This window comes from Seriola lalandi, unplaced genomic scaffold (assembly GCF_002814215.2).
Source record: "Seriola lalandi dorsalis isolate HSWRI2012SDOR001 ecotype SW California unplaced genomic scaffold, Sedor1 jcf7180002054579, whole genome shotgun sequence".
Lineage (NCBI taxonomy): Eukaryota > Metazoa > Chordata > Actinopteri > Carangiformes > Carangidae > Seriola > Seriola lalandi.
Genome location: NW_019525132.1, coordinates 2,170,316 through 2,194,455, shown reverse-complemented (window position 1 = coordinate 2,194,455; position 24,140 = coordinate 2,170,316). Strand labels below are relative to the sequence as shown.

The following is a 24,140-nucleotide window of genomic DNA, read 5'->3' as shown; positions in this document are numbered from 1 at the left end:
CCTTTTATCCAAGGAGTGAGGTAATTCATTCAGGGAGACCATTTTGCTGGGCATGCAATAGTAAAACAAAAAAAAAAGAAATGGAAAGATTATTTTACAAGGTGTTCAGTTTTTGGCTGATACCGTAATAACCCAGAAACCTTAAATCTGTTTCTCATGAAGGCGATCAGCGAAAGAGCAGAGGAAGTGAGAGATGTCGGTTGTAGGATCGCAAACTTTCCCAAATTTGTTTTACATGTTCAAATTTATGTTCTCCTCTTAACATATGCAGCTGATGTCTCTAACATAATAGCCGTATCAGATATCCACGCTGTTTTCTCAATCCGCTGTCGACACATCCCACTTCGCTTTCACATCAGTTCCTGTACGTTTCCAAAACCATGGGTTGATGAACTGTGATATTCCAAATAAAAAAGTCGCTTGTTCTGATGTCACCGTTGCCTCATCCGACCACATTTCCTTTTGAAGCCAGTGCATAACTGGCCTTGAACTTTGTCCACGATAGCCTTTGATATGGAAAGAAATGAATTAGTTAGGAAGTTTAATCTGACTTTCCTTTTTAGGATAGTATGCTTTGTCCCCCTGGGGAAGCCTGAAAAGAGTGTTATGTGAATTGGTAAGTATTATTTTTTCTGAATCTGTCAATACTTTCATAAAGGTAAAGGGTATTCATCAGTATTATTCTACATTTGACTTTGACTTTCATCAACTCCTGCACTAACACTAATTGGATTTGTGTATTTTTTTTCTCAAGTTTAGTAAAACAAGAAAGGAGAAAAAAAAATCATTGAAAATCAAAATGTAAATTGAGCCTTTTGAAATTTTACTCATGCTGACTCTTTCTTAGATACTCTTCATGTTTTTTTTAGCATAATGAAAATCTATATTTACCTTCCATAACTGCTTTGGCCAATTACCCATAAACATCACTCACCACTTTGTAGTTGGAGTGGCTATACCGCGTAATGATTGATTGCTTCAGTCTTATTTGCAGCTAAAGAGGAGATGCACACGAGGGAGTGTTTCGATTTCATTATAGAGAAACACACGCTAATAACACTAAAACATTAATTCAGAGAGGCTTTGAGAAACTCATTTGGGAAATATTGGTGTGTGTGTTTTTATACTTGTCTGTTTGTTGTATTATTAATGCATGACTTCAAGATAAGAAAACTACATGTTGATGATTGAGTTCTGAATGATACAACCAGACAAAACAGTAAGTTTGTAAGACGTGTGATCACAAATGGGTCAAAGTTTGTTTGTTTTTTTATCACTATGTCACAAACAAGGTTTTCTTCAGCAAACCTTATCCACGATACAAACAGTTTATGATCGTGTTCCTCCTGCAGTATGAAAGGACACATCTCCTCATCCAGATTACCTCAAAGGAAACTTTCTTAGCTCTCAGCTAACAGCTCTCATAGCAACTCTTTATCCCTCGCCATTATTCATCCTCAAGGGCTCATCAGCTCACAGTAGGCTCATCAGAATTATTACTCCTCCTCTACTTGTCTTTATTATCCAATTTCCCTACTCTCTTCTCCTTTCTGCCATTCATTGCCAATCAGCCACCTTGTAAGCCGGCCCTTCACCTTCCACCGCGAAACTTTTCAGACTTTGTTCACTCTTTTTAGTCCTGTTGTTTTCCAGAAAGATCATTTCGTACTCAGATTACCACTAGCGCGTACGTCAGTGTTTAGCAACTTTTATTTTCCTGTTTTTTTTAAGGGGATATATGTAACATTTAAGAATAGAACTGCAGTTAAAGTATATTTTTTTGAGAGCTGTGTGAGGGTGTATGAACGCTCGAGTAAGTGAGGTCCTCTGTGAGACGACAACAAGAAGCCAAAATCAAGTATATCAAAAAAAAGGGGTTTATTATATTTTTCCACCCCTACTAAGAATAAAAAAGGTAACAAAAGATAATATATATCTTTTTTATGAATACATGGATTAAAACATATATAAATACACAAACACTTATTTAACAAAAACACCTAAAAAGACACAGACAGTGACACAGGACATGTTAGACATGGCAGTGAGTACATCAGTTACATGATTTTCTTTTAAGACAAACTGGCAGTTCAAATAAGGCACATCACATAATCACAATCCTGACAGCAACTGTTGAAAATCCTTTTGTAGAGGAGTGGTATTTTCATTAAAAACAGACAGTTGGGGCAGGTTTTCAGTGATTATTTTGCATGTTACAGTGTACAGCTACCACAGTGTTTACCAAAAAACAAACAAACAAACAGCAGACTTGGTCATTTACATTATGTACATAAAGGCTGATAAGTGTCTCCCTTTTTCTTCTGAGTCTGTTTCTGCTGTGTCTGGGAGGCAGAGAAACATATTCATTGTCTGTAGTAAAGTTAAAAAATTCAAAAAAAGAGCAGGTGGTGCAGCAGAAGATCCTTGGGATGTTTTTGGTTCCGCTGAGCTTTAGAGAAGGAACAAGGATTACACATTTTATATACAGGGTGGCACTTTGTGGGGCTCTGTCAGGTGTGTCAGCTGTCATTTAAATTACTTGCAACCCTGTGAGTGGTCATCATCGTATGCCTGGAGCCGTCACTCAGTCTTTTAGAGGCTCTGTGTGTGCCCTTTAACACTGGGGATTACAACCGTGTTGTCATGAGGAGATAACAAGAATATGTTCTGAAGAGGGGCCCCATTATAGGTCGTCACCCCCGGCAGAGCTAAAGCTGCTCCTGCGGCTGCTGTCCTTGGATGCAGCTCCAGGCGAGCCGGCTGACAGGAGAGGGTCGGTGCCAAACGGCGAGAGCGGGTCGTCCATCAGGATCTCGTCCAGCCGGTGCTCCTCCTTGAGCGTAGCACTGAAGAAGTCTGTGAAGTGGGACAGCGGGTCAGAGAACGTGGTGCAGCCATCAGTGCCCGTGATGTGATCCTGTGGCCCACTGGCAGTGGGGATGGAAGGCACCCCAGCCACCACAGCTAGCCTCTGGAGGTAGTCGCTGCTGGGGTCTTCCTGGTACAGGGGGGGCTGCTGGGGCTGCTGGGCCTGGTGGGCCTGGGGAGACGACTGCTGTTGCTGCTGCTGCTGCTGCTGCTGTTGCTGTTGCTGCTGTTGCTGCTGTTGCTGCTGTTGCTGTTTGAGGAGGTGGGTGGATAGTTCAACTGTCCCCAAGGCTGTAGCCATGTTTGGGAGGCCATGTGCTCGTGCCTGGATCTCAAGCTCCTGGAAAACAAAGGAAGAGAAACCATTAGTTAAAGATTGGATCAATTTCTAAAGTGTTGTTCAGAAAATTACCTGCTCACTCATTGTAGTTAGTCTAGAAATGATCAGAATAAATAGCTAAAAATGTCTGAATATCTAAATGTCCTGAGCTTTTAGCAGATTTACAGTGGACTAACACTGGGAATATCTACAGCGCATCTTTTTTCACATCTCCTCCACATACTGAGGTTATGCTGGGAAGTTTGGGTGTTGACACACATTCCTCTCCCACTCACACCTTCTCACAGATCACACAATATGCGATGAGCACTGATCACTTATCAGTGTCATCACAGAGCCCGCTTTGACCTTTATCGTCAGCGGGGGTGAAGGTTTCCTGGATACTTTTGTCATCTTTGAGGATGATAACAGATGTTTGTGTCACTGTGGTAATCTCAGACAAACCACAATCTGTGTGTGCACAGAAGTGTGCACACAGTGTATCTGCTGACCTCTGTGCATGCATGTGTCACCGTGCATCTCTTCTATAACTGCTCATCATCTATTTCTGACCTGCTTTTATTTCCGCTGAAAGAACTGAGGTCATTGTGTTTATCCATCAGGTAATTCGAACTGAGTTCCCTTAGATTAGATTAGAGAGAACGGGAGGAGGAGGTTTGGGGGTGGGGTGCTGTAAGGGCCTCATGTAAACAACAGTTGCCAGTTGAGTTAAGATTTTGGGATTGTAAAGAGATGGAAATTAGCAGTGTGAAGTGAAGTACATGAGGATGATGGAGTCAATGAGCCTTCTGTATGATCTGATCTTTGACATGGTGAAACTGAAGTCTGTTTGTAAGCAACTCAATAATATGAATATGAAAGTGTAATTGGATGCTGCCGTGGCGCTCAGTGAATTTACATACTAAGACATTAGTGAGACATTAGTGAGCTGACTGGTGTACTGTCTCTGACTAAATTCATAGCTGCTTTCGTGTTAGAGCGACATGTGAAGACATGAAGTCTAAGCTTTCTTCCCTTTAACAAGTGAAATAATGTTAACTGATTTTTTAGATAAGTAAAGATTGTATATATTTATATATATGTATTTTTTTTAAGAATTATGGTGAGCTTGGACCACTTGTTTAAAAGTAGGAATTTAATTAGATTCACTTTCAACATTACTTTTGCCACCTTTTCATTTCTCATGTTTTCCCCTCCGTATTATTGTGACTTCACGGTTCAACCATATGTTTTATTACCACAAAAACACACTGAACACAGACTGCTGCATTTTATTACCTGGATCCTCAGCAGCAGCCTCCTGTTCGCTTGCTCCAGCTTCTTCTGTCGGCTCTCCAGCTCCCGAGCGTGCTGCTGCTCCTTCTGCAGCCACCTTATGTACTCCACCGAGGCCTTCAGGATGGTGCCTTTGTTCCAGCGCATGTCTCTGCAGAAAGGAGAAATGTAAAAGATAACCTTTTACACAGAACCCCCTGATGTCGGCAGAATATCCTCCACGATAAAAAAAAAAAAAAAATGGGGAAAAGTTTTAACACAGAGGTTTTTACCCCTTTTATGATATGAATAGGAAATGGTGATTTACATTGGGCAATTACTCATCCTTGGACATTACATGGGGACTCTGAATAGGAATTTTAATAGAATAGTTAAGTAGCTATGTGGAAAGTCCATTCTCGTACCTCCTTGTTCGGTAAAATTAATCCTCGAGTAAAAATAGGTGAGGGAAAATGAGCTAAGTAGGAAGACAGGGGGAAAAATGGAGCAATGGACTTAAGGTTGTAGAGTGCAAGTCATTCTTTTGCAGATATTATTGCTTTTTTAAAAAGGAAAGGGGAACTGTGGTAAAATTGTCCTTTTCCACACAAGTGAGACGTTGGTCTGATCAGCGGCTAATAATCTCTTTTATCCCGTGTTAATGGCACAATGACAACGCTAACCTCCCATTTAAATTTGAAGCAAAGTTCAATTGCGAAAGATGGCCGGTGGATTTCAATTCAGCGCCATACTCCATCTCTATGTTCCAATTGTGCTTCAAACTTTGATTCAAATGGTGTGGCCTGCTTCTTTGCATTTGACCCCTCCCTCATCATTCATGCTTTGAGCTGAACAGCCGGGACCCAGCAAGAGGATGTACAGCTCTTGGAGCGCAGACTACAATGGAAGTTCAAGTGCACCCTTGAAATATGACTGAAATGTGCTTGAGTTCTCATTTGAATTCAATGAACAACATTTAGAGTGTCTTTGTGCTCAGAATTTAATGCACTTCCCTGCCAGACAAGTTCTTGCAGTTGTTTCAGTGATATAAAGTAAAGAGAAGCAGGGCTTTGTTTCAGTGAATACATTTCAGATTTCGGAACTTACGGGTCATTCGACTTTGGTATGAGGGTCCCCAGCTCCTTAATCCTGTAGTTGATGTTGTATCTTCTCCTTCTTTCAACTAAGCAAGCAGAACAAAAGAAGAGAAAGAGCTGATTAGAGCGTTGTCAGCTGCTGCGCTAAAGGCTAGCCGTAACTCATATTTAGATCATAAACTGTGAGGGAGTTGAAAGGCAGTGGGGGGACACTTACTCAAATTATGGTTGTCTTTCTTCTGTCTCTCTTTGGCCATCACCCTTGTGTCGTGTTCTGTCAAAAAAATAAATCACAGAGGGGAACGAATTGATTAGCAGTGCACACTAATTTAGAAACTGAAAGACAACGAACACAAAACAACACAAAAGGTCCAGTCAGGAGACGCACAATCAGTTGTTTTGAGGGAGTTCATCGCTGGGGTCAGCTAGAATGTGGAGTTTCCACGCATTAGCCTACGCCACAGACACAAGTTTGATCTCCTTACACACACACACACACACACACACACACACACACACACACACACACACACACACACACACACACACAAACACACATACACACACACACACACACACACAAAAATACAGACACTGAAAGAGCCCAGTTTATCCCCTCCAGCATGTCCGAAGCTCATTGTGGGAAAAAAAAGAAAAGAAAAGGGTAACCACTTTTAAACTACTTACTCCATAATTAAGACAGTTTAGCAAATTCACTAATCTGTCCTGGAGAGGGACAAAAATGTCTGTGCAGCCATATTTGTATTCACATTCTTCCAAATTACATAATTGGGGACCTGAGATTGGATTTCCCAATTTGTCTCTGTTGATTCAATCAAGACAATTTAAACTCTGTGTAACAGCCCATTGTCCTCTCCGCCCACACTCAAATGAACCAAATGGCAATTTACTTATTTGCCCATTGAGAGTGAAGGGTTCTTCAGGCATCCTTTCGATTTCCTAAATCAATTAGGCTTCTTTGCTTGATGCATGACATTAATAAGAAATGTCTTAAAGGGACCACTGTTTTTGCACTGTGACAAAAAGTCTACACGTTTCTACGGCCTATTAACAGAACCAATGACAAGCAGGACAGTGTTTGACAAACACTGTCCTGCTTGTCACACACAAATCAGCTTACATATTTGTCCGTTTGCCTGACACATGTAATTGGACTCGATTTTAGCTGGAACAGATGCACATATGTTGCCATTTATAGCTAACACAGGTATACTCTGTTCTTATGCTCAAAGCTTCAATGTTTAGGACTGTTTTAGTTCCTCCCTGAAATCTCTTCTTCTAACAACCAGATCTTTGTGTGATTTTTAACTTGTGCAGGAATGTGAGCTTGTGATAACTTATTAATTGGTTAGTTGTTTGATCAGTGCTATGGTATGAGTTCATACCTGTGTATTCCCTTTTTACAGTGAGCTTTGTGGGGTTAGATGTGGGACTCATTCCACCATTAGGGGCGTTCATACCTTGTTCACCCCCATAGACGTCCAGCATGCTGCTACTGAGGGACACCTGAGGGAGGAGAATGGGGAAAGGGAGAGAAAAGAAAGAGAGAGGGTCAGTCACAGGGGAAACACATTTACATTTCACACACACAGACAACGCTGTTTCCTTTCACACTTTAACAAAAGCCACAACACAAATAGTTGTTTTTAGCTGCTGTGTGGCTTTGTTTGTCAAAAAATGACAAGAGGCGAGTGGAGTTCAGAGATGGTTGTCAGCCCCCAGGCCTCTGGCTCTGGACCCCCACCAGCAGGGAGCTACAGTATCCACATGTCTGCCACAGCAGGACAAGGCAAACCCAGTGCTGTTGTCTTGAATTGCTGTCACGTTCAGATCGCCTGCTCATCTTGCATCACAAAGAGTAAAAACAACTTAACAAGGTCTTAACCTTGCAGAAGCTAGGTCAGTAAAGGGTTGCTGTCCTCCAGCCTTACTCCATCTAACCCTGACCCCAAATCCAGGCTAGTTGCTCTCTTGGATTTGGTTTGGCCAAACATAGTGTCTTGATCTGCTAATGCCACCATTTTAAAACACACCCCCGCCCCCCCTCCCCCTCCCACTTGAAAGTGGCCCTAACACAGAGATGTGCTCTGTGTTGAAAATAGCATCCCATTAGAGATGAAAAGGCTAGCTAGGTCAACTGCTTGAACAGAGGCAAAACTGTTTTCCTACGGGTCTCTTCTCGTCTGGGAAAGCATGCATCAGTTCTGCGATAATGACGCCTTTTCACGGACGGGGGGAGATGTCAAGATATAGCGTGCTGACACACATGTGTGTCTAATTCGCATTTGTGTATTTATGGGAAAACGCCACAGAAGCCACCATGGATTCAAAGATGCGCACAGCCAATTTTATCCACGACATGTGTGTCAAATCTAACTACTAGACTGGTGAATGTGATAAGGCGGCTTGTCAAGTCAAGAGATGGGAAGGAATGGAGAGCAAAAAAAAAGAGGAGATGAGGAAACAAAAAACAGAGGGAAAACTGCAGACATTTCAAATTTCTGCAGTTGGTTCGGTTTGCATGTGGGTTTCTTTTTTTTCTCATTATCTCACCAAGATGGGAGGAAGGAGAGGGAGTAGGAGGAGGGGACAAAAATGCTTATCAAAATGAAAGATTGCAACAATTCCCCTACTACTCCTATTGTAATCACTTCAATCCCTCTCCTGTCTGTGTTCCTGGATGTGTTGACACGGCGAAACGACGTGATGCATCGTACTGTATGACTAATTAGGATGAATTGATCCATTTAAGCATGGTATCATTTCTGAACAAGCCCATGGGGAGTGTATGCATTAGCCCAATCCAATGGCTCAGAAACCCTCTCCAACAAAATCTCCCACCCCTCACTCCTCTGCTGCGCCTCTGTCCTCATTTTAAACCTACACCCCCTCCTCCCCCACGCCTTATCTTTTCCTCCCCCCTCTCATTCCTTCTCTGTCACAGTATCTGTTGTGTTTTTCTCCGTGTCACTTTATCTGTGTGTATGATTCTTTGTCTACCACTCTGTCTCTGTATTTAAGGAGTTAGGGCCAGATTCCCAGTGTTCCCATCCCACAAACTCTCTCTGTATTTGCTTCAGGTGTTGCTGTGTTCGCTGGCCAAATGGACCCCTTGTCCCACATTTTTGCCCAGAGTTTTTGAATTCCTTCCTGGCTATGAATCCTGCTGATAGTGTTTGTCTGTGGTGCCAGTTCTAGTCCTCCCAAGAATGGACTTTAGTAAGAGAATCAGTTTAAATTTAGCGACTTCTATTGTCATATTGTCATTAATTATGTACCTCTGTCCACATCATCCTTCTTTTTAACTTAATCTTCGTTGTTAAACTTCTTGAGTAATGTGAGAAATGTTGCTAAGCTCCAATGAACTTTGACTCATCTCTAGACTTAAGCTGCCCTCAAACTAAGACAGGTCCCCCTTTTCCCAAGCTAGTCAAGCCTGCACCTAAATGTGTGGGTGAAGGAACGTCACTCAAGTCCCAGTTCAACAAGAGAGAAGTCATTAATTAAATTTAACTTGACTTACCTAACTTAAAAACAATGTGCGTAACAAGCAAGAGATATGTTGCCATAATCAATACAAAAGACCTTCATACCATTGACAGTCTGTAGCATTTCTAAACAGTGTTAGTGTGCAGCTGTTAGGGCAATAGTTAGTGTGATTCATACTTACATTGTTTTGCATTATGATGTTAGGCTCCATGCAATCCAAGCCTCCATCATTGAAACCGGATTCAAGACTAATTAGGTCATCAATAACTTCATCCATTGGAAACTAAAAGAAAACAGTAATTTCAGTGTACTCATGGACAGATTGATTATGTTTGTACCAGAAATTTCAATACTGTCCAAGTCTGAACTTTTGAAATCTCAACATTCAAACCAAAATAGACACGAGGGAGGGGAGGGACTGTCGGGAGACTAATCCAATAACAGGCAAGTTCTCCACCGCAGAAATTAGTTAGCAGTGGTAGCGGGAAAAACATGCATCTGTTATCAAACTAGTTTCCTTCTTTGAAGGGGTTCTCTCATCAGAGACTGCATGTCTGAAGTTATTGATGAGCACATCAGAGAGAGAGGGAGATCAATAATGGCATCACTTTGTTTAGATGATTAGTCTGACCTACTCTCTGTATTGTAGAGATTCAAACCCAGTCCAGTTAGGAATTTAGTCGTAGTCATTCGTGCTTGTGAATTATACTGTATGTTGACTGTCCATCCCAGCAAAGTGTCAGCCATGATTTATCTCTCTTAATTTGAAAGAATTTAAAGGGACTACAGCAAAAGTCTTACTAGTGGCTATGAAAAATAACAAGATATATTTTTGACAGGAATATGGAGTCCTAACAGTAAAGAGTCAACAGTCAAGAATGTTGCGAAATCCACAAAAATTATGACCCACAGTTCATCTGTGGTTAAAATGTTTTGTTGCAATTTCATTCTTTTCCAGTCACCACCAGGCACATTTAGATTTTTCTCAATTTCAGTTCCATAAATTCAGCAGCATCTTAATTCACATTCAGACGCTTTCTTTTTCCATAAGGTCACTCACCTCGCTGTCATGATTGGCCATAGTGAGCAGGGTGACAGGGCTGTTGGGGTTGCTGCTGTCGCTGACAGAGGGCATGTGTCCATTCCTCATGATCGGCACGGTGGCCAGTGGCTGGCCAGGGGCGTGTGGATGCGGCACCGCGTGGCCCTGCCCAGCCGATGAGGCCAGCTTGGAGCCCAGCGTCAGGTACTGCTTGACCTGCTGATTCTGGCTCTGGTGGAGGTGGAACTTGGAGTTCTCCAGGTGGCTTTGTACCTGCAGCAAAATCAAATCATACATGCTTTCAGTTAGTGTCCTGAATCAGAGATCAGTTCAGTAGGTGGGAGATTACGCATTTGTTTTTCACATTACTGAAACAGCTCTGACTAAGAGCATATGCACAGGGGTTGTTTGCGGTAGCTGTCGGCTTTGCGAGAAGATGACCTCATTCAAAACACAGAAATAGTTGAGAGTCACAGTTTCTCATTATTAGTCACTCCCTATATTTTGTAAAATATAAGTTAACACTCATATTAAACTTAGTCATATTTTTCTTATGTAGCAAGTTTCTTTATGGGAATTATGACTCATTCTTAAGGTCCTTTGTCAAGTAAATTGTTACCATATTTCGCATTTTAGTACCAATACAATGCAGTAGCACATACGTATACACACACTAGCAGTCAAGATTGCTAAACCAGTAACAAAAGCCTTAAAAAAAATACATTACATTAGAAAACATGATAAAACTTTTCAACAAAATATTTTACCAATTAATTCAGAATTTTTTTTTAATTTCAATATTCTTACATTTGAAGCTCTGGTTGCGTCCCGCATCATGTAGTAACTGCAGTCAGTTAAGTGTGGCATTCTCAGAAAAGCAGATAATCTTCAGTTTGGTTTGTTTTGGTGTAGCAGCAGGTCAACTTTAGGCATCCAGGTCTGCTGCTACTATCCTGTTGATCTGCTGACTTCTCAGTGAGTGTCTGTCCCCTCCAGTCCCCTACAAATGTCTTATAAGGGCCCTAAGTGAACTAATTAGGCCCAAAGCTGGGGGTAAGCCTTTATGTTGCATAGCATGATAATCACTTCAAACACTGGACTGTCAGATCACCCAGGGTTTGATCACTGCAGGATATCTGCCTTTAGCGTCTATCACTAATTCATTGAGACCGCCCTCTTCTGTCTCACTGACCAATCAGTGGTCAGCTCCCAAAAGTCCTCTTCTGCCTGCTCCAGGGTTTTGGCAGCACAATTGACCCTTGTTCCCCATTGGGGGTTTTAAATAACTTCTCTAATGCCATTTTTAACCAAGCCTTTTCATTCATTCACTTGTTTCAATGTAGACGGTTTAGTATTATCAGTTTCCAAAACAATAACTCCAACAAAGCTATTTGGAGGTCTTTATTACTGTAAATTTAGGGCTATTTTCAGAAGGAACATCTCACCTAAAAATGTCTAATTTACTTACTGGTCTAGAGCTCACAAAGAAGCTCTCTGTCATAACTTGCTTTATTGGTTTATGGCCTGTAAAGTATTTTTGGGAGTACTTAATAATAATACATGCATTGTTTGCAGAGATTTTATAATGTTAGTCTTGTCAGTTGTTGGTCCTCTTGTCTGTGTCTATTACCCAGATTTTCTCAGAACTTCCTCTTAAAAGCATGCTATTCACTGGACAAAATAGTGTGCTCACTGGGCTTTTTTATTTATTTATTTTTTATCTCTGAATGGTTACTTTTTCCATGACTGACCTCAGCTAATCAGTTGGAAGTAGAAGAACACTCAGATAAGCAACTATGCGGGTGTAGCAGCAGATTCAGCAGACTGTGCTATATTACTTCACTGAAGACGTGATATTAAAGAGGAATTTATTTTTTTCATTATCTGATCCATCATCATGGTGTCACATTTAGAGCACACTTTCAAAATAGGTGTCATTTATCAAGAAAAATCACAGATGATGAAAACCTTTAGTGAGACTGCAACTTTTGCTGAACAATGGCCACAGCAGCTTCTGCTAAAGTTAGCTAACTCACTCAGTAATTCCCGTTATACAGTGGTATTTAAACTAAAGTCTACAAAAATTTGCTAATATTAGCCACCTTTAGCTACTGGTCACGTCAGATCAAGTGTGGGGGGTGTAGTGAATTCAATTAATTGACATGCGTTTTATTGCTTGTGATTCAATTTTTTAATGCTGAAGAGGAAGAATGAGTCATTTCTTCTCTCAGAAGTTACACAGAAAGAATTGATTAAATAAGTAACTCGCTAGTACGAAGCTCATCATGTTTTTAGACTTGTAGCAGCAATGAAAGTTTTTCCGAGTTAAATGAGAACTATTACAGCATTCTTAAACCATAGGGACTTTTAGCTATGGCAGCTTTAGACTTTATACTAAAACTCAGCTTTGAATTCCCTCCGTCAGCTAGACTAGCTGCTCTTATTCACCACCCATCCACCTAAATAAGAACAGGCTCATCACAATACTCAACTTGTCAGTAGTGACTGAGAGCTCTTATCTGCCTTCTCCAGACCAAACAAGATGCCAGTTGTTAGCCAATCAACATTTTTTCCCACTACGGTTAGCAGGAGGGATGCCAGGACTTCTACACACCACATCTGCTTTGTGTGACAGCAGATTGTCCTGGTTTCAGTTCGGCTTTCTCACTACTGTAAATGCCGGAGACACGCTTGTTATCCACTTAAGGGAATCTGATTAGATTTGAGAGGTAATGTTGCTTCACTCACCAAGGCCAACCTTGACAATGGCAGGCCTGTGCATGTGTGAAGAGGACATGCTGAAAATTATCAATGCTCGCCATACACAAATCAAGTCAAGCCAATTTTATTTATATAGAGCCAAATCATAACAGAAGTTATCTCAGGGCACTTTTCATATAAAGCAGGTCTAGACTGTACTCTTTACACATAGGACAGGAAATAGATAAGAATCTAATAAATCGAAGCTCCAGTTCGTAAATTGTTGTGACTTTTTTTTGATGTTTCAGACACTTCAGACACTTTTTCTCTTTCTCAACATGGCTACAGGCACCTGCTACAACAATCGAGGCAGTGTCTGAGGTTACTGCTAGAGAAGAGGTCACAGGTTCACTTTCCATTTACACACATTTGCACAGTTATTTCTGACATGCAAACCCACACCATGTAGGCTAAAACTGCCAATTCACTGATATCCAAACAGTCATTAATTCAAAATTCCAAAATGTGTCAGATTTGACCTTTGTAAACACCTAATATGTACAACATTTTTGTATATCAAAAGTAATATTTATCCACTTTAGCTTTATACTTCCTGCATCCAGTTAAAACATATAAACTTTACTGTCATTAGGAGATCAGCTGCATTTTCCTAACTTCATTAGCCTCATTGGAGACATTTAGAATAGCACAATAAAGATGTCAGAACCAGACAACATCCTCATTCGACACACACACACACACACAAACACACACAAACACACACACACACACGCACACACACACACACAAGTTCTCTTTCTTTCTCAGTCAGACATCTCCTAACTTATTCACTTCCATTATTTCAGTACTTCCAACAATTTTAACCACACATGAAGGAAGCAGATTAATCAAATCCAAACAACAAATACTTTGCTGTGCTCTCCTGTGAAATCTCATCACATGTTTTACCAGCAGTTATAAAGAAAACGTATCTGACTCATGCAAGCAAGTGCACACATCAGCATACTGCAGCTATGAAGCATATCACAGCAATTCTCTATTAAGATATCTTTGAAAGAAAATAGCATACATATCCTGCTGTTACAGTGAATGCACTGAATTATGTTATAATTAAAATCACAAATTCTCTTCTCAGAGATAAAAACTCAACCCTGGACTGCAGCAACATGCTTAATCTTAGAGTCCAGTTTTATGTATTCTCCCAAACCGTGATTTCTCCAGCCTCTGCTTGTAAGATGGATTTAATAGTGTTGTGATCTACCTCGGAGTTAAAAGATGTATTTCTTTGGTTCCACTGAAATGCTGCACTCACAATTCCATTGTAACAGACACATTCACAGGTGTTTCTTCTGAGTGAAAAGCTCTTGCATAACTGAGTTTCAGTCTTGCCCAAGTTCTCCTTTCACTTCAGAAAAATCCAACAACTTATGAAACAGGGGGCGATGGTGACATTAAGTAACTGTACAAATTATGGACAAAACCTGGTGGGAGATTTGGATTCATTTCTCCAAAATGCTGTATTTTACAACATACTGGCACAGTTACGGAATGCAGTATGGCAATGCTCAAGTATCTTTTTCCCATCTTGAATCTACGGAGAAAAGATGAAAGTGGAACAAAAAGCCTTCCCAGACATGCCTAGTGTATTTTTGCTGAGCCTGCTAACCAGTAGATAGCTGTAACCACACACCCTAGATTGTGAAATGTGAGGGAAGATAAGACTGGGATAGCAAACCGATCACAAAATTTGCATTCCACGGTGGCTATTCAGTTATTCTGGTTATAAGCGCAGACAATCTCTCGCATGCAAACACAAACAAATGCACACACAGTTGCACACATATGCTTCTCTACATGTGATCTTGTCCCAATTTCCCTGGCTTGTAGCTGAGTCGCTCCCCCTACCTGTAGAAGCTGGATCTCTGTCAAGGTGATCACTTTGACCACACAACAACGACTCATGGCTCCCCCAGAGTGGCAGCGTCTCCTGCCACAGGAGCTGCAAATTCTTACAGAAGAACAAGAAGTGTCACGGCTATGGCTGCATGTCTCACCGAGGCAGGGGGGGGAGAAGAGGAAGAAGAAGAGAGGTGCTGCAGCCTCTCTTCCTGAGCTTTTGCAGAAATATCGGAAAGGAAGGCATGACACATCAGCTTATTGGGGAGCCACACGGGCCGTTTCCTGTGTGTGTGTGTTTGTGTGTCAGTGCATGTGTGTGTGTTTTTGGTCAGGGAAAGGCCTGACAGAGGCAGAAATACAGACGGCAGTTAGGGGGGTTGAAGTGTGTGTCTGTGTGTGTGTGTGTGTGTGTGTGTGTGTGTGTGTGTGTGTGTGTGTGTGTGTGTGTGTGTGTGTGTAGCGGTGTAATAACTTGACAGAATGTGAGTTCCTGCTTGTGGATCACTTCCCTGCCTGCAGAACATCCAGCCCAGCTCAGCACATTCTGCCAGGTTATCTTCATGACACCCACTTCCCTTGGAAGGCTTTTTAGCCCTCAAACCGCAGCCAGGGCTTCAACTAGGGAAACGCATAAAAATGTAATCTGTGGATGTGTGCAAATGTGCTAAAACACACAGATGTACACTCACACAAATGTGCTGTCATGTCCCAGTCACTGTCAGGCCACAACAAAGGCCAAAGCAGGACTTCCCAGAATGGCTCTCAGAGAATTCCTGGACACAGCAAAATTGAACAGGGTCATTGGAAGTGTTCCCTTTAGTCCCAGCCTCTAGATAATAACACAGTCCACTAAATCTGAAACCAATGACTTATTGAATACAAGACAGTGGAGTTCAACTATTAGGGTTAGCGAGACATTAAATATATTTGAGAATTTTCTATTAAAGCAAATCATACTACTATTTTTATTTTATTTTATTTGCACCAAATTCACCTGCAAAATTGTTAGCATTACAGCTAACAACGCTAAAACAGAATATTGCTAGTTTTTCTTTCATCCTGCCATCTACTGAGCTGCATTTACCCGGCCTCTGTTAATTACTCTCTCGTTAAATCCAGCATGTTGCAGTTTCCTGAGGTTTGAGACCACAGTTTTATAGTCACTGCTGATTCGGTGATTATTACAAACACTAACTGAGGGTTTTTATATCTTTTGAATCACTTTGATAAACACATTAGAACTTAATTTGAGGACATTGAATGTAATAGGGCAAATCGAATCACAATGATTCGGTTAAATCAAGCCAGTACAGATTATGTTTTTAAAGAATCAGTTTGACCCTCTAATGCACAATAACCTAATGTCTGCTCTGCTGGTAAATTGCAGTTGGTCCCACACATGTTCATGGTGGATTATTTCATTATGTAGAGAATGGGAGTCAGATACTGTATGTACAGTTATCTCTGCAAAACTGAGTTCTCATTATAACCAAACAAAATAATAGCCTGTATTGTCTCAGTCAGCTGGATGGGGGAGCATTATTTATGTGTCTGAATTTGAAGCTCAACATGACACATGCTCAGCTTTTGTGTCTCTGTGAGAGTGTGTATCTTCACGTGTCTGTTGCTACATACACATTACAGTATTTTGTGCTCTTACAACTCTACCATTACCCATGTGTATATTTGTCTACTTCTTGTTTATTTGATATCCGCTGTGTGTGTGCAGTCTATCAGATCTAAATTCCTAGCTGGCCATTTTTGCCTCATCTTGGGCTAAGCCACAAGTGCTCACCTTTGTTAGTCCCCATACATGGCATGTTTTAAACATCAGGGACTTCCTGTAAGAGTTGGCCTGCTTCTGAGACAACACTTCAAAGTGCAGCTCCCACATCTGAGGACTGTTTTATCCTGCTAGAAAAGGAATGCATAATGGACACGGCACCACTGCACTTTTAATGATTCTCATATGAATTAAATATTACAGCCATTTTAACTGGATTACATGTGAAACTGTGTGTGAGAGTGTGTGTGTGCATGTGTGCTTGTTACCTTGATGAAATATTGAATTTATGAAAATGCTCTGCCTCAACAGTGGTGTAGAAGTAATTAAAATTCAAACTTAAAGTAAAGACACCTTGTCGGAAAATGACTTAAAGATACTCTATGGAGTTTTGATTGTAAATAAACATGATTTTTCTGCATTTATATTTAACGTTTCATACCAAAAACACATTTGGTGTGACGCCTAATAGAGATTTTGAATGCATGACCTTGCAAACATCAGCTCACTGTTCTCAAGTTGTGATCTTGGCCTATTTGTGTTTGTACCAGTAGAACACAAAATACAAACACTATGATTAACTAAAAGGAAAAGAAGATACAAAGTTTCTCAGCACTTTGGTAGGCTACTTAGAAAGCAAACAACTTTTTCTTTGGTGTTTTATCTCATTTTATGGCTACAAATTCAGTGTCGACAAGGGATAGAGTTGTATTAATAATGTATTATTGATGAAGTTTATTTTGTAGCAAGTAGTTGGCTGAGTAACTTTAAGGACTAAAGTTTTATTTTAAGAAAAAGACCAGGTCAAAACCTGGTGCATGGCTGAACCAGGTCGTAGAGTATTTGCACTCTTGTCAGTCGGTTTCAGTCCCTTATCCATTTGGTTCTCTCCTACTCTCTGTGCTCACATATACAGTATGTTATTACAACCAAATTCCCAATAAAGCTGTTCTCATTTTCATGTTTTTCTCTTTCTGTTGTCAGACAATGGAACAAGTGAAATAGTGACTGAAACGTGGCCCCTTAAGACTACATGTTAACCAGCAGTCAGTTCCAAGTCATTTCCAAGCTGCTGCTCTGCACTGCTAAAACCCAGATTTTATAACTGCGAACAAACACATACATTAAAGATGACAGCAGTGCGGTGATTTCAGCTATATTTACATGTAAAATCATCACTCAGAGAGAAAGCTAGCTTATTCACGTTAGCTGCCGCATTGTCAGCACAGGAAGGTGTGTCTGCGGAGGGAAAGCCCAAATCATTTTGAAAGAGAAACAACCAATGGGGAAACTCCAGCGGCCGGCTGACCACTGGTGTAACTTCATTGGTCAGTCACTCGTGAGTCTGCAACATTCACATTTATAGGGCCGTCACCACTGTTAAAGTTATCAAAAAGCTACACATGTGATCTATATGAGTGTACAGACCGTAAATAATATAGTAAAACTCAATAAAAAAGTATTTCGGCTTCGTTACTTACTGATGTACTTCCAGTTTTACAAATAACAAACATTACATAAGCAGTTTCAGTCAACTGAAAGACTTCAGAAAGAGGGAGAGGGGGAGGAGAAGGAGAGGAGGATGCAGTGCAGCCTGTCCTTTCCATCAGTGCAGAGGAGATGCAATTAGTCGAAATGGAATAATACAATTTTTGCTGCTTAATCAGATCGAGCACATTATTTTTTGTGAGCAGTGAAAAGGAGCCTGTTCAGAGGAACACCTGAGACATCGTAGACCCTCTGCACTCATGCATGTATGCACACAGAGCTTCACAGAGACACAAATAGTAATGAAAGTTAGCTCCTTATGTGTATTCTTAGATGCTCTCTTATCGGATAAGCCTGTGTTACTGAGTGTACAGTATGCCACCTAAATTAGTGCGTGTTTATGTGCACTATTGGTTTATACACTAACATCTTTTGTCCAGTCGCAGGAAAGGTTGTAACGCTGATAGAAGCTGTAACAATGTCAATACATTCATGCTGCTTCATGTTCTAAGTTTTCTCATTTTCCAGTGAATGACTTCCTTTTTTTAATGTATAGTGTAGCTAACCAGTGTCCACTGGCCAAGTTGTCTCATGCAGTCACTAACAAGCTAGGTTGGGTGTTTGTTAGCTTTTGACTATCATCAAAACCCTGGATTACATTTGTGTTTTCTTTACATCCAATGCCAACATTCGGGGACAGTGCATACTGCTGATTCTGGACAAAAATAGGTTGTGAAAGATAATGAAAAAGTCCACGCTTGCGATGCTGTAGTCTACTTTGCCACCCAACTATAGTATAGTGAGCAGTCTATTTTGGGAGAACGAGCTGTGCTTGGAGCAGATGACCAAATGAAGGAATCCGTGATGAGTTAACGTCAGCTCGTTGTGGAAGTAGAAGAAAAAACAATGCTGGAAACCTCGCTTTCAGAGCAGTCAGATGCCTGAGCTTTTGTCTCACTGAGATTACTTTTACATATGTTTACTGAATTATTTGAAACTTTGGAAATGTTTAATATGGACATCTCATATTTCAACATCATATTTATGACAGAAAATAAAGAAAAGCATTATAGATCCCCTTTTAAATTCACCCTATGGAGATTGAGCACTATCGAGCAACATCTTTACAAATGGGTCTTCGTTTTGTTTATTTCGTGCTCTCAAGGGAGCACACAGGCAGCTCAATACACAATGGTTAAGTGAACTGAAATGTATATGTAAAATCTCTGTTGAACTGTCTTACTGAATTACTGTAGTAATTCAAAAGGGTCACTGTAACCTGTGACTTCCAGTGGGGAGGGTTGTATTGCCTCAGTTTTTGACATATCGACACCCTCTTAAAATAATGGCCTAAGTCATTTTTTCAGGTTTTTCAGGAAACACAAAAAACTCAACAAAAGAGTCACACTTTTGACATAGGCCATTATACAACCGGGGGTAGAATTGCATGTTCCCCTCAACTGAGGATTCAGGCGATTTTACCAGAGGTGGCCAGCATCATGAGGGGGTGATTTAGGCAAAAAAAACATTTTTGTCAAAACATGACTTAGGCCATTATTTTAGGAAGGTGACGATATGCTTATTGTAAACTATTCTTACTGAACTCTGTTATTCTGAGAAGAGACTAACTATGAACTTGTCCTCATCGCAGTTAGGTATAATAGGCTAGTGAAGGAAGGAGTTAAACAGAATCTATAGTGTCTCATTCTCTGTGCCAAGGATAAATACATGATTAAAGTCAGTGGAGACCGACCAGACAATGTTTTTTTATTCATCAACAGTGCTGCCGACAATTTTACACCACTCCACTGATCTACATGTGGTGGCAGTAACTTGCAAAGAAATTCAGTCCTACACCAACAAAGAAATGGAAGAAGAAGACAAAAAGATGTAAACAATATAGGATTTAAAATGATGAAAACCTTGGCTCTACAAATGTTTTATGAAGAAGAAAATACATTCAGCGTGTTTGTTAGTATCCCCAGATTTGGAACCACAGTGATAAATGGACACATACAGGAAAATGGGATCTGCTTTTTGGTCACCACTTACAGGCATGTTCAAGCCACAGCCACAAAGCTGCCGAGCAATAGGAGCAGAGCAGAGGATTGAGAGTAAACTGCTGTGAAGTGGTTGTGCTCCTGAAAGGGGCACCTCATCCTTGACCCTCACTGTCCAGTGAGCTAGAACAGGATAGACCGGTGCTTAGCGTTGCTTCTCTGAATGATGTCAGAAAGCTGTACTGTAGACAACTTTAATCTCTCACTTTGGCAGACAGTGAAAAGAAGCCCTGGTGGGCTCCAACTGTAACTACGAAGATGAAGTCTTATTAAAATTATGCACATGATTGATTGCAAGACAGTCCCAGCTCACCAAAGTAAAGGCCTTTCAAGCCAGCGTAAAGGCCGAAAGACAAAATGGCAAAATCCATGATTCTCGCTCTTTCAAAGGGAATTGTTATGGCCCTGAATCGGTTCAATGTTTAAGCAAGATTTAGATTAGTTATTGGCTGGACCGGCCACGGTTCAGCGGTGCGACGCCAAATGTCCATGAGTGAGTGATTGAGTGAGTGATGAAGTTATACCATTGGTCGGCCGACTGTTGAACTTATGCCATTGGCTGTTGCTCTTTCAATATGATTTGGTGTTATGTCAGCAGGGGTCATTTACAGTGGCTCCACAACAGTTTTCATTTTCAGACTCATTTAACAACAAACATAGCAAGTTTTTGGACAAACTTAACTACTTTCCATAGAGGAGAGTTGTCAGTATTGCCCTGCAAGCAAAAGGCATGAAGAGCTGAAACCAGCTGACACTAGGCAGAATGCAAATATCAGACAATAACGACATGAATATGCTAATATTACATAATCTAGTGAGATTTTGTGACTTTTCGAGCAGGCTTTACTTACTGTCCATTGACAGTAGAGACAGGTGACAAATTAAATAAAAAACCAACATGTGTCTCAGTAAAGTGTTGGGCCACCATGTGCCAAAATAGAGGACAAAATAGAGTGCCAAAACATATTCCGTCATTGGGTGTTTTGAAGGCCACGCATATGATTCACATCATTTTCATACCCATCAAACCATTCAGTGACCCCGTGTGCCTTGCATGGGGGCATTGTCATCCTGTTTCTCCACTAATTTTTCAGGTTTTTCCTTTAATTTGTCACCCATCTGCAGTTGTTTACAGCAGACCCGCATCAGTTTAGCTACATCCTCAGTTTCGCCGTACACGGTCAACATACCAAGATTTGACCTCATCTTGTTTATATATATGTTTACTTAAATAATTTTTTGATGATATATGTGATGTTTGTCTTGTACTAAAAGTAAACTAAACTTAATTTGATCAGACTTCTAAATTTACTTATTGCAATTAAGTATGTGCTATGTTTTATCTTAATTGTTGTTTCTATTTAATGATGTTTTATAATTTGAAAAGGGGGAGTACAATTTCCTCTGCTTAATGTTCCCAGGAATTTTCTGTATAGACAACATAATATATGTTTATGATAACAGTAAAAAAAAAGAAGAGATATAACAGTATCTAAGATAAGCAAACAGGTGACAGGTCAGTTTGTGCAGGCTGAAGACACCATTATGGAAACATAATCAAATTAGAAAATAAGTAAGAAAAAGGTCAAACTACTAATCTTGTTAGTCACCATCAAATACAGTAAGCTAGAACAAAACAGAGTGGAAGACAGTGTGGAAGAAATGATGACACACATGAGCTAACCAGAGTAAGGCCAAGACGACTGTAGATTTAGCAATAAGATAGGATGTCATGCCTGCTGATTTCTGCTCTGCTATGAGCCAACAGCCATATCCAATGTTTTGACTCTATTTCCGCTTTGCAGACATTTATGAGAGTAAATGATTCAGCTCAGTAAAACATCAGCACTACACTTAGTGATGTATGACAAATAACTGTCAGTAATTAAGGACTTTGAGGTAAAAAAACCTTGGGTCTAATTGTACTTTTTATGAAATATTTCTGTTAATTGTTCTAACACAACATAACATAACATAACATAACATAACATAACATGATGTCACACAAGACTTTAGTAAATTGCAATTATAAAGGGTGCTTCTGTCATTAATGGGCTTTGACAATATCATTAAAAAACACTACTGGTTCTGACGTGAAATACAGTTCTTAGATAAAACCATTTATTGTAAAGTAAATACCATCTGAAGCAGATAATACGGCATGCATTAATAAAGGGTCAATAAAAGAGATGAGGTGGCCAAAAATGATCACAATAATATAACAGTGTCAGAGAGGAGAGAGATTTTCAAACAAAAAAAAATGTGGGAAAATTACCTTTTTCCAAACTCTTTAATTTAGTCCTGGGCAACTTATTAGAAACTGATCAAGTTAGACTCTAGTAAGTCAATATAAAAATATTAGACTACATGATGTAACAAGTAAGTGGATTATTGGACTATTATTGCAGATGTCTGAAGATAGCAGTCTACCGGTCTACCATTATTCTGTGTTTGGTAATTTGAGTCAATTTTCTTTATCGACATGTATATAGATTAAGGCTTTGTATTTCCTGTCTGATATGTAGCTGTTCTGTTTGAAAGAAGTCGCTGTCAGCAGTACATGAAGTGCTTCCTACTATTTTCTTTATGTTACAACTTAGTTTTAGCATTACTAAAACCGTGTCTGGGATTATCTGTTATTCACCACTCTGTATGAAGTGAATTATATGTTTATCTATATGCATAATTGTGAAACAGGTAGCAAAATCTGTTTCACAGACATTCACAAACTGTTTCAGACGTCCATGTCATTTCTTGCGACTATGGAAGTTGTTTAAATGTGCCTTAGTGCTAGCATTGTTGTGATCCTTTATACATTTTAGTCTCTTTTAAATCCACACAAAGCCACAGAATGGCAGTGCAGTTCACTACAGCAACCATTTATCCAGTACTTTTAGTTATCTATTTCAACTATTCATCCACTATTTTTTAATTACTTCAACCGTTTAGCCATTACTTTAAGCCATTTCAGCTGTTCATCCATTTAGTGTCCAGGTGTTACAGCTGACTCAATATGCGGACATATTTTATAATCAAATTATATTTTGTATTTTCTAAATGAATTAAGCTACAATGTTTCTATTTAGTCCCTGGTAACTGTCACACTACCCCATGGGGTACAAGAACCCCTGTTTGAGAATCACTGGGTTAAAATTCTATAGTGAATACAGTGTTTACATTTCCCAAAACCTACTTATCTCCGTGCATATCTTAAGAGAACTACAAAGAAAAATAGTTTTGATTAAGTTTTGATTTGATTTAACATAACTCAGGTCTCTGGCAACTCCACAGAGTGAAGATCAAAATCAGAAATATTTCAATGCAGCTCCTCTGACCTTTGAAGCTTAACATGGCATCAAAAAGAGGATAAAGTGCATTTGTGGGCTAAATTTGCAATCCACTGTTCAAAAGCTTTTGCTGGAGATATATTGATTACTCCCCCCTCCTTTAACTTGATTGTGGGAAATTAAATAATGCAATAGCTGTTTAATGAGAACTAAGGAGAAAATTAAATCAACTTTGACCTTAGCCGAACTAATGATTTGTGCTGTGGACAAAGAGCTGTTTGTTTGCTCTGTTCGGCTATCTTTGTGTCCCTGCTGTTTGAACGAGTAGGAGTGCCAGTGCTCCTCTTCCCAGAAGAGGAAGACCAAGAATGAAAGCAAGGGGAGTGAAAGCTAAACGCCAGAAGAAATCAGGTTTCTTATTACATGCAGGTCTGATCGGTTTTTATACTGACCTGTATTTAGATCATGTTGTTGGTGGGATTGCTGTATGTTCCTCTAAGCCCAAAAATGTTTATTATTCTTCCGTTCACCTAGCTAGTCCCGCACCATTTGTCATAGAAAAACATGTGGCTTGGTTGGGAGATGATTTAAATTACTTTTCTCAGCGATATGTCTCAATAATGTCTAAAATATTCAACATTGTGTCTGCAATTTTTTTTTTATTCATAGAAATTAATGTTAACTAGAGTGGATGACATTACAAACAGAGGTGGAGAAGGTGTTAAACTGTTTGGAAAATTATCCATTTATCCAGAGAAAGTTCAGAAAGGAAACGGCACACTTAGAATCAT

General features: G+C 40.0%; 1 protein-coding gene across 6 annotated transcripts in view; it reads right to left on the bottom strand.

The window, feature by feature from the left end:
- Positions 1 to 1,854: 1,854 nt before the first annotated feature.
- tfec (transcription factor EC) overlaps positions 1,855 to 24,140 on the bottom strand; it is a 46,555-nt gene continuing 24,269 nt past the window's right edge. The window contains exons 1-8 of one of the 6 annotated variants that reach the window (XM_087177058.1): positions 10,919 to 14,690; positions 10,130 to 10,384; positions 9,251 to 9,352; positions 6,966 to 7,086; positions 5,777 to 5,833; positions 5,570 to 5,645; positions 4,487 to 4,634; positions 1,855 to 3,208 (exon numbers count right to left, since the gene is read on the bottom strand). In XM_087177058.1, coding sequence (XP_087033184.1) covers positions 2,684 to 3,208; positions 4,487 to 4,634; positions 5,570 to 5,645; positions 5,777 to 5,833; positions 6,966 to 7,086; positions 9,251 to 9,352; positions 10,130 to 10,384; positions 10,919 to 10,978 — 1,344 coding nt within the window. In that variant the 5' untranslated portion in view covers positions 10,979 to 14,690 and the 3' untranslated portion in view covers positions 1,855 to 2,683. Of the gene's footprint in view, positions 3,209 to 4,486; positions 4,635 to 5,569; positions 5,646 to 5,776; positions 5,834 to 6,965; positions 7,087 to 9,250; positions 9,353 to 10,129; positions 10,385 to 10,918; positions 14,691 to 24,140 lie in introns of those variants that run through there. The other 5 variants (XM_023417923.2, XM_087177056.1, XM_023417926.2 and 2 more) reach the window with 5 other exon arrangements.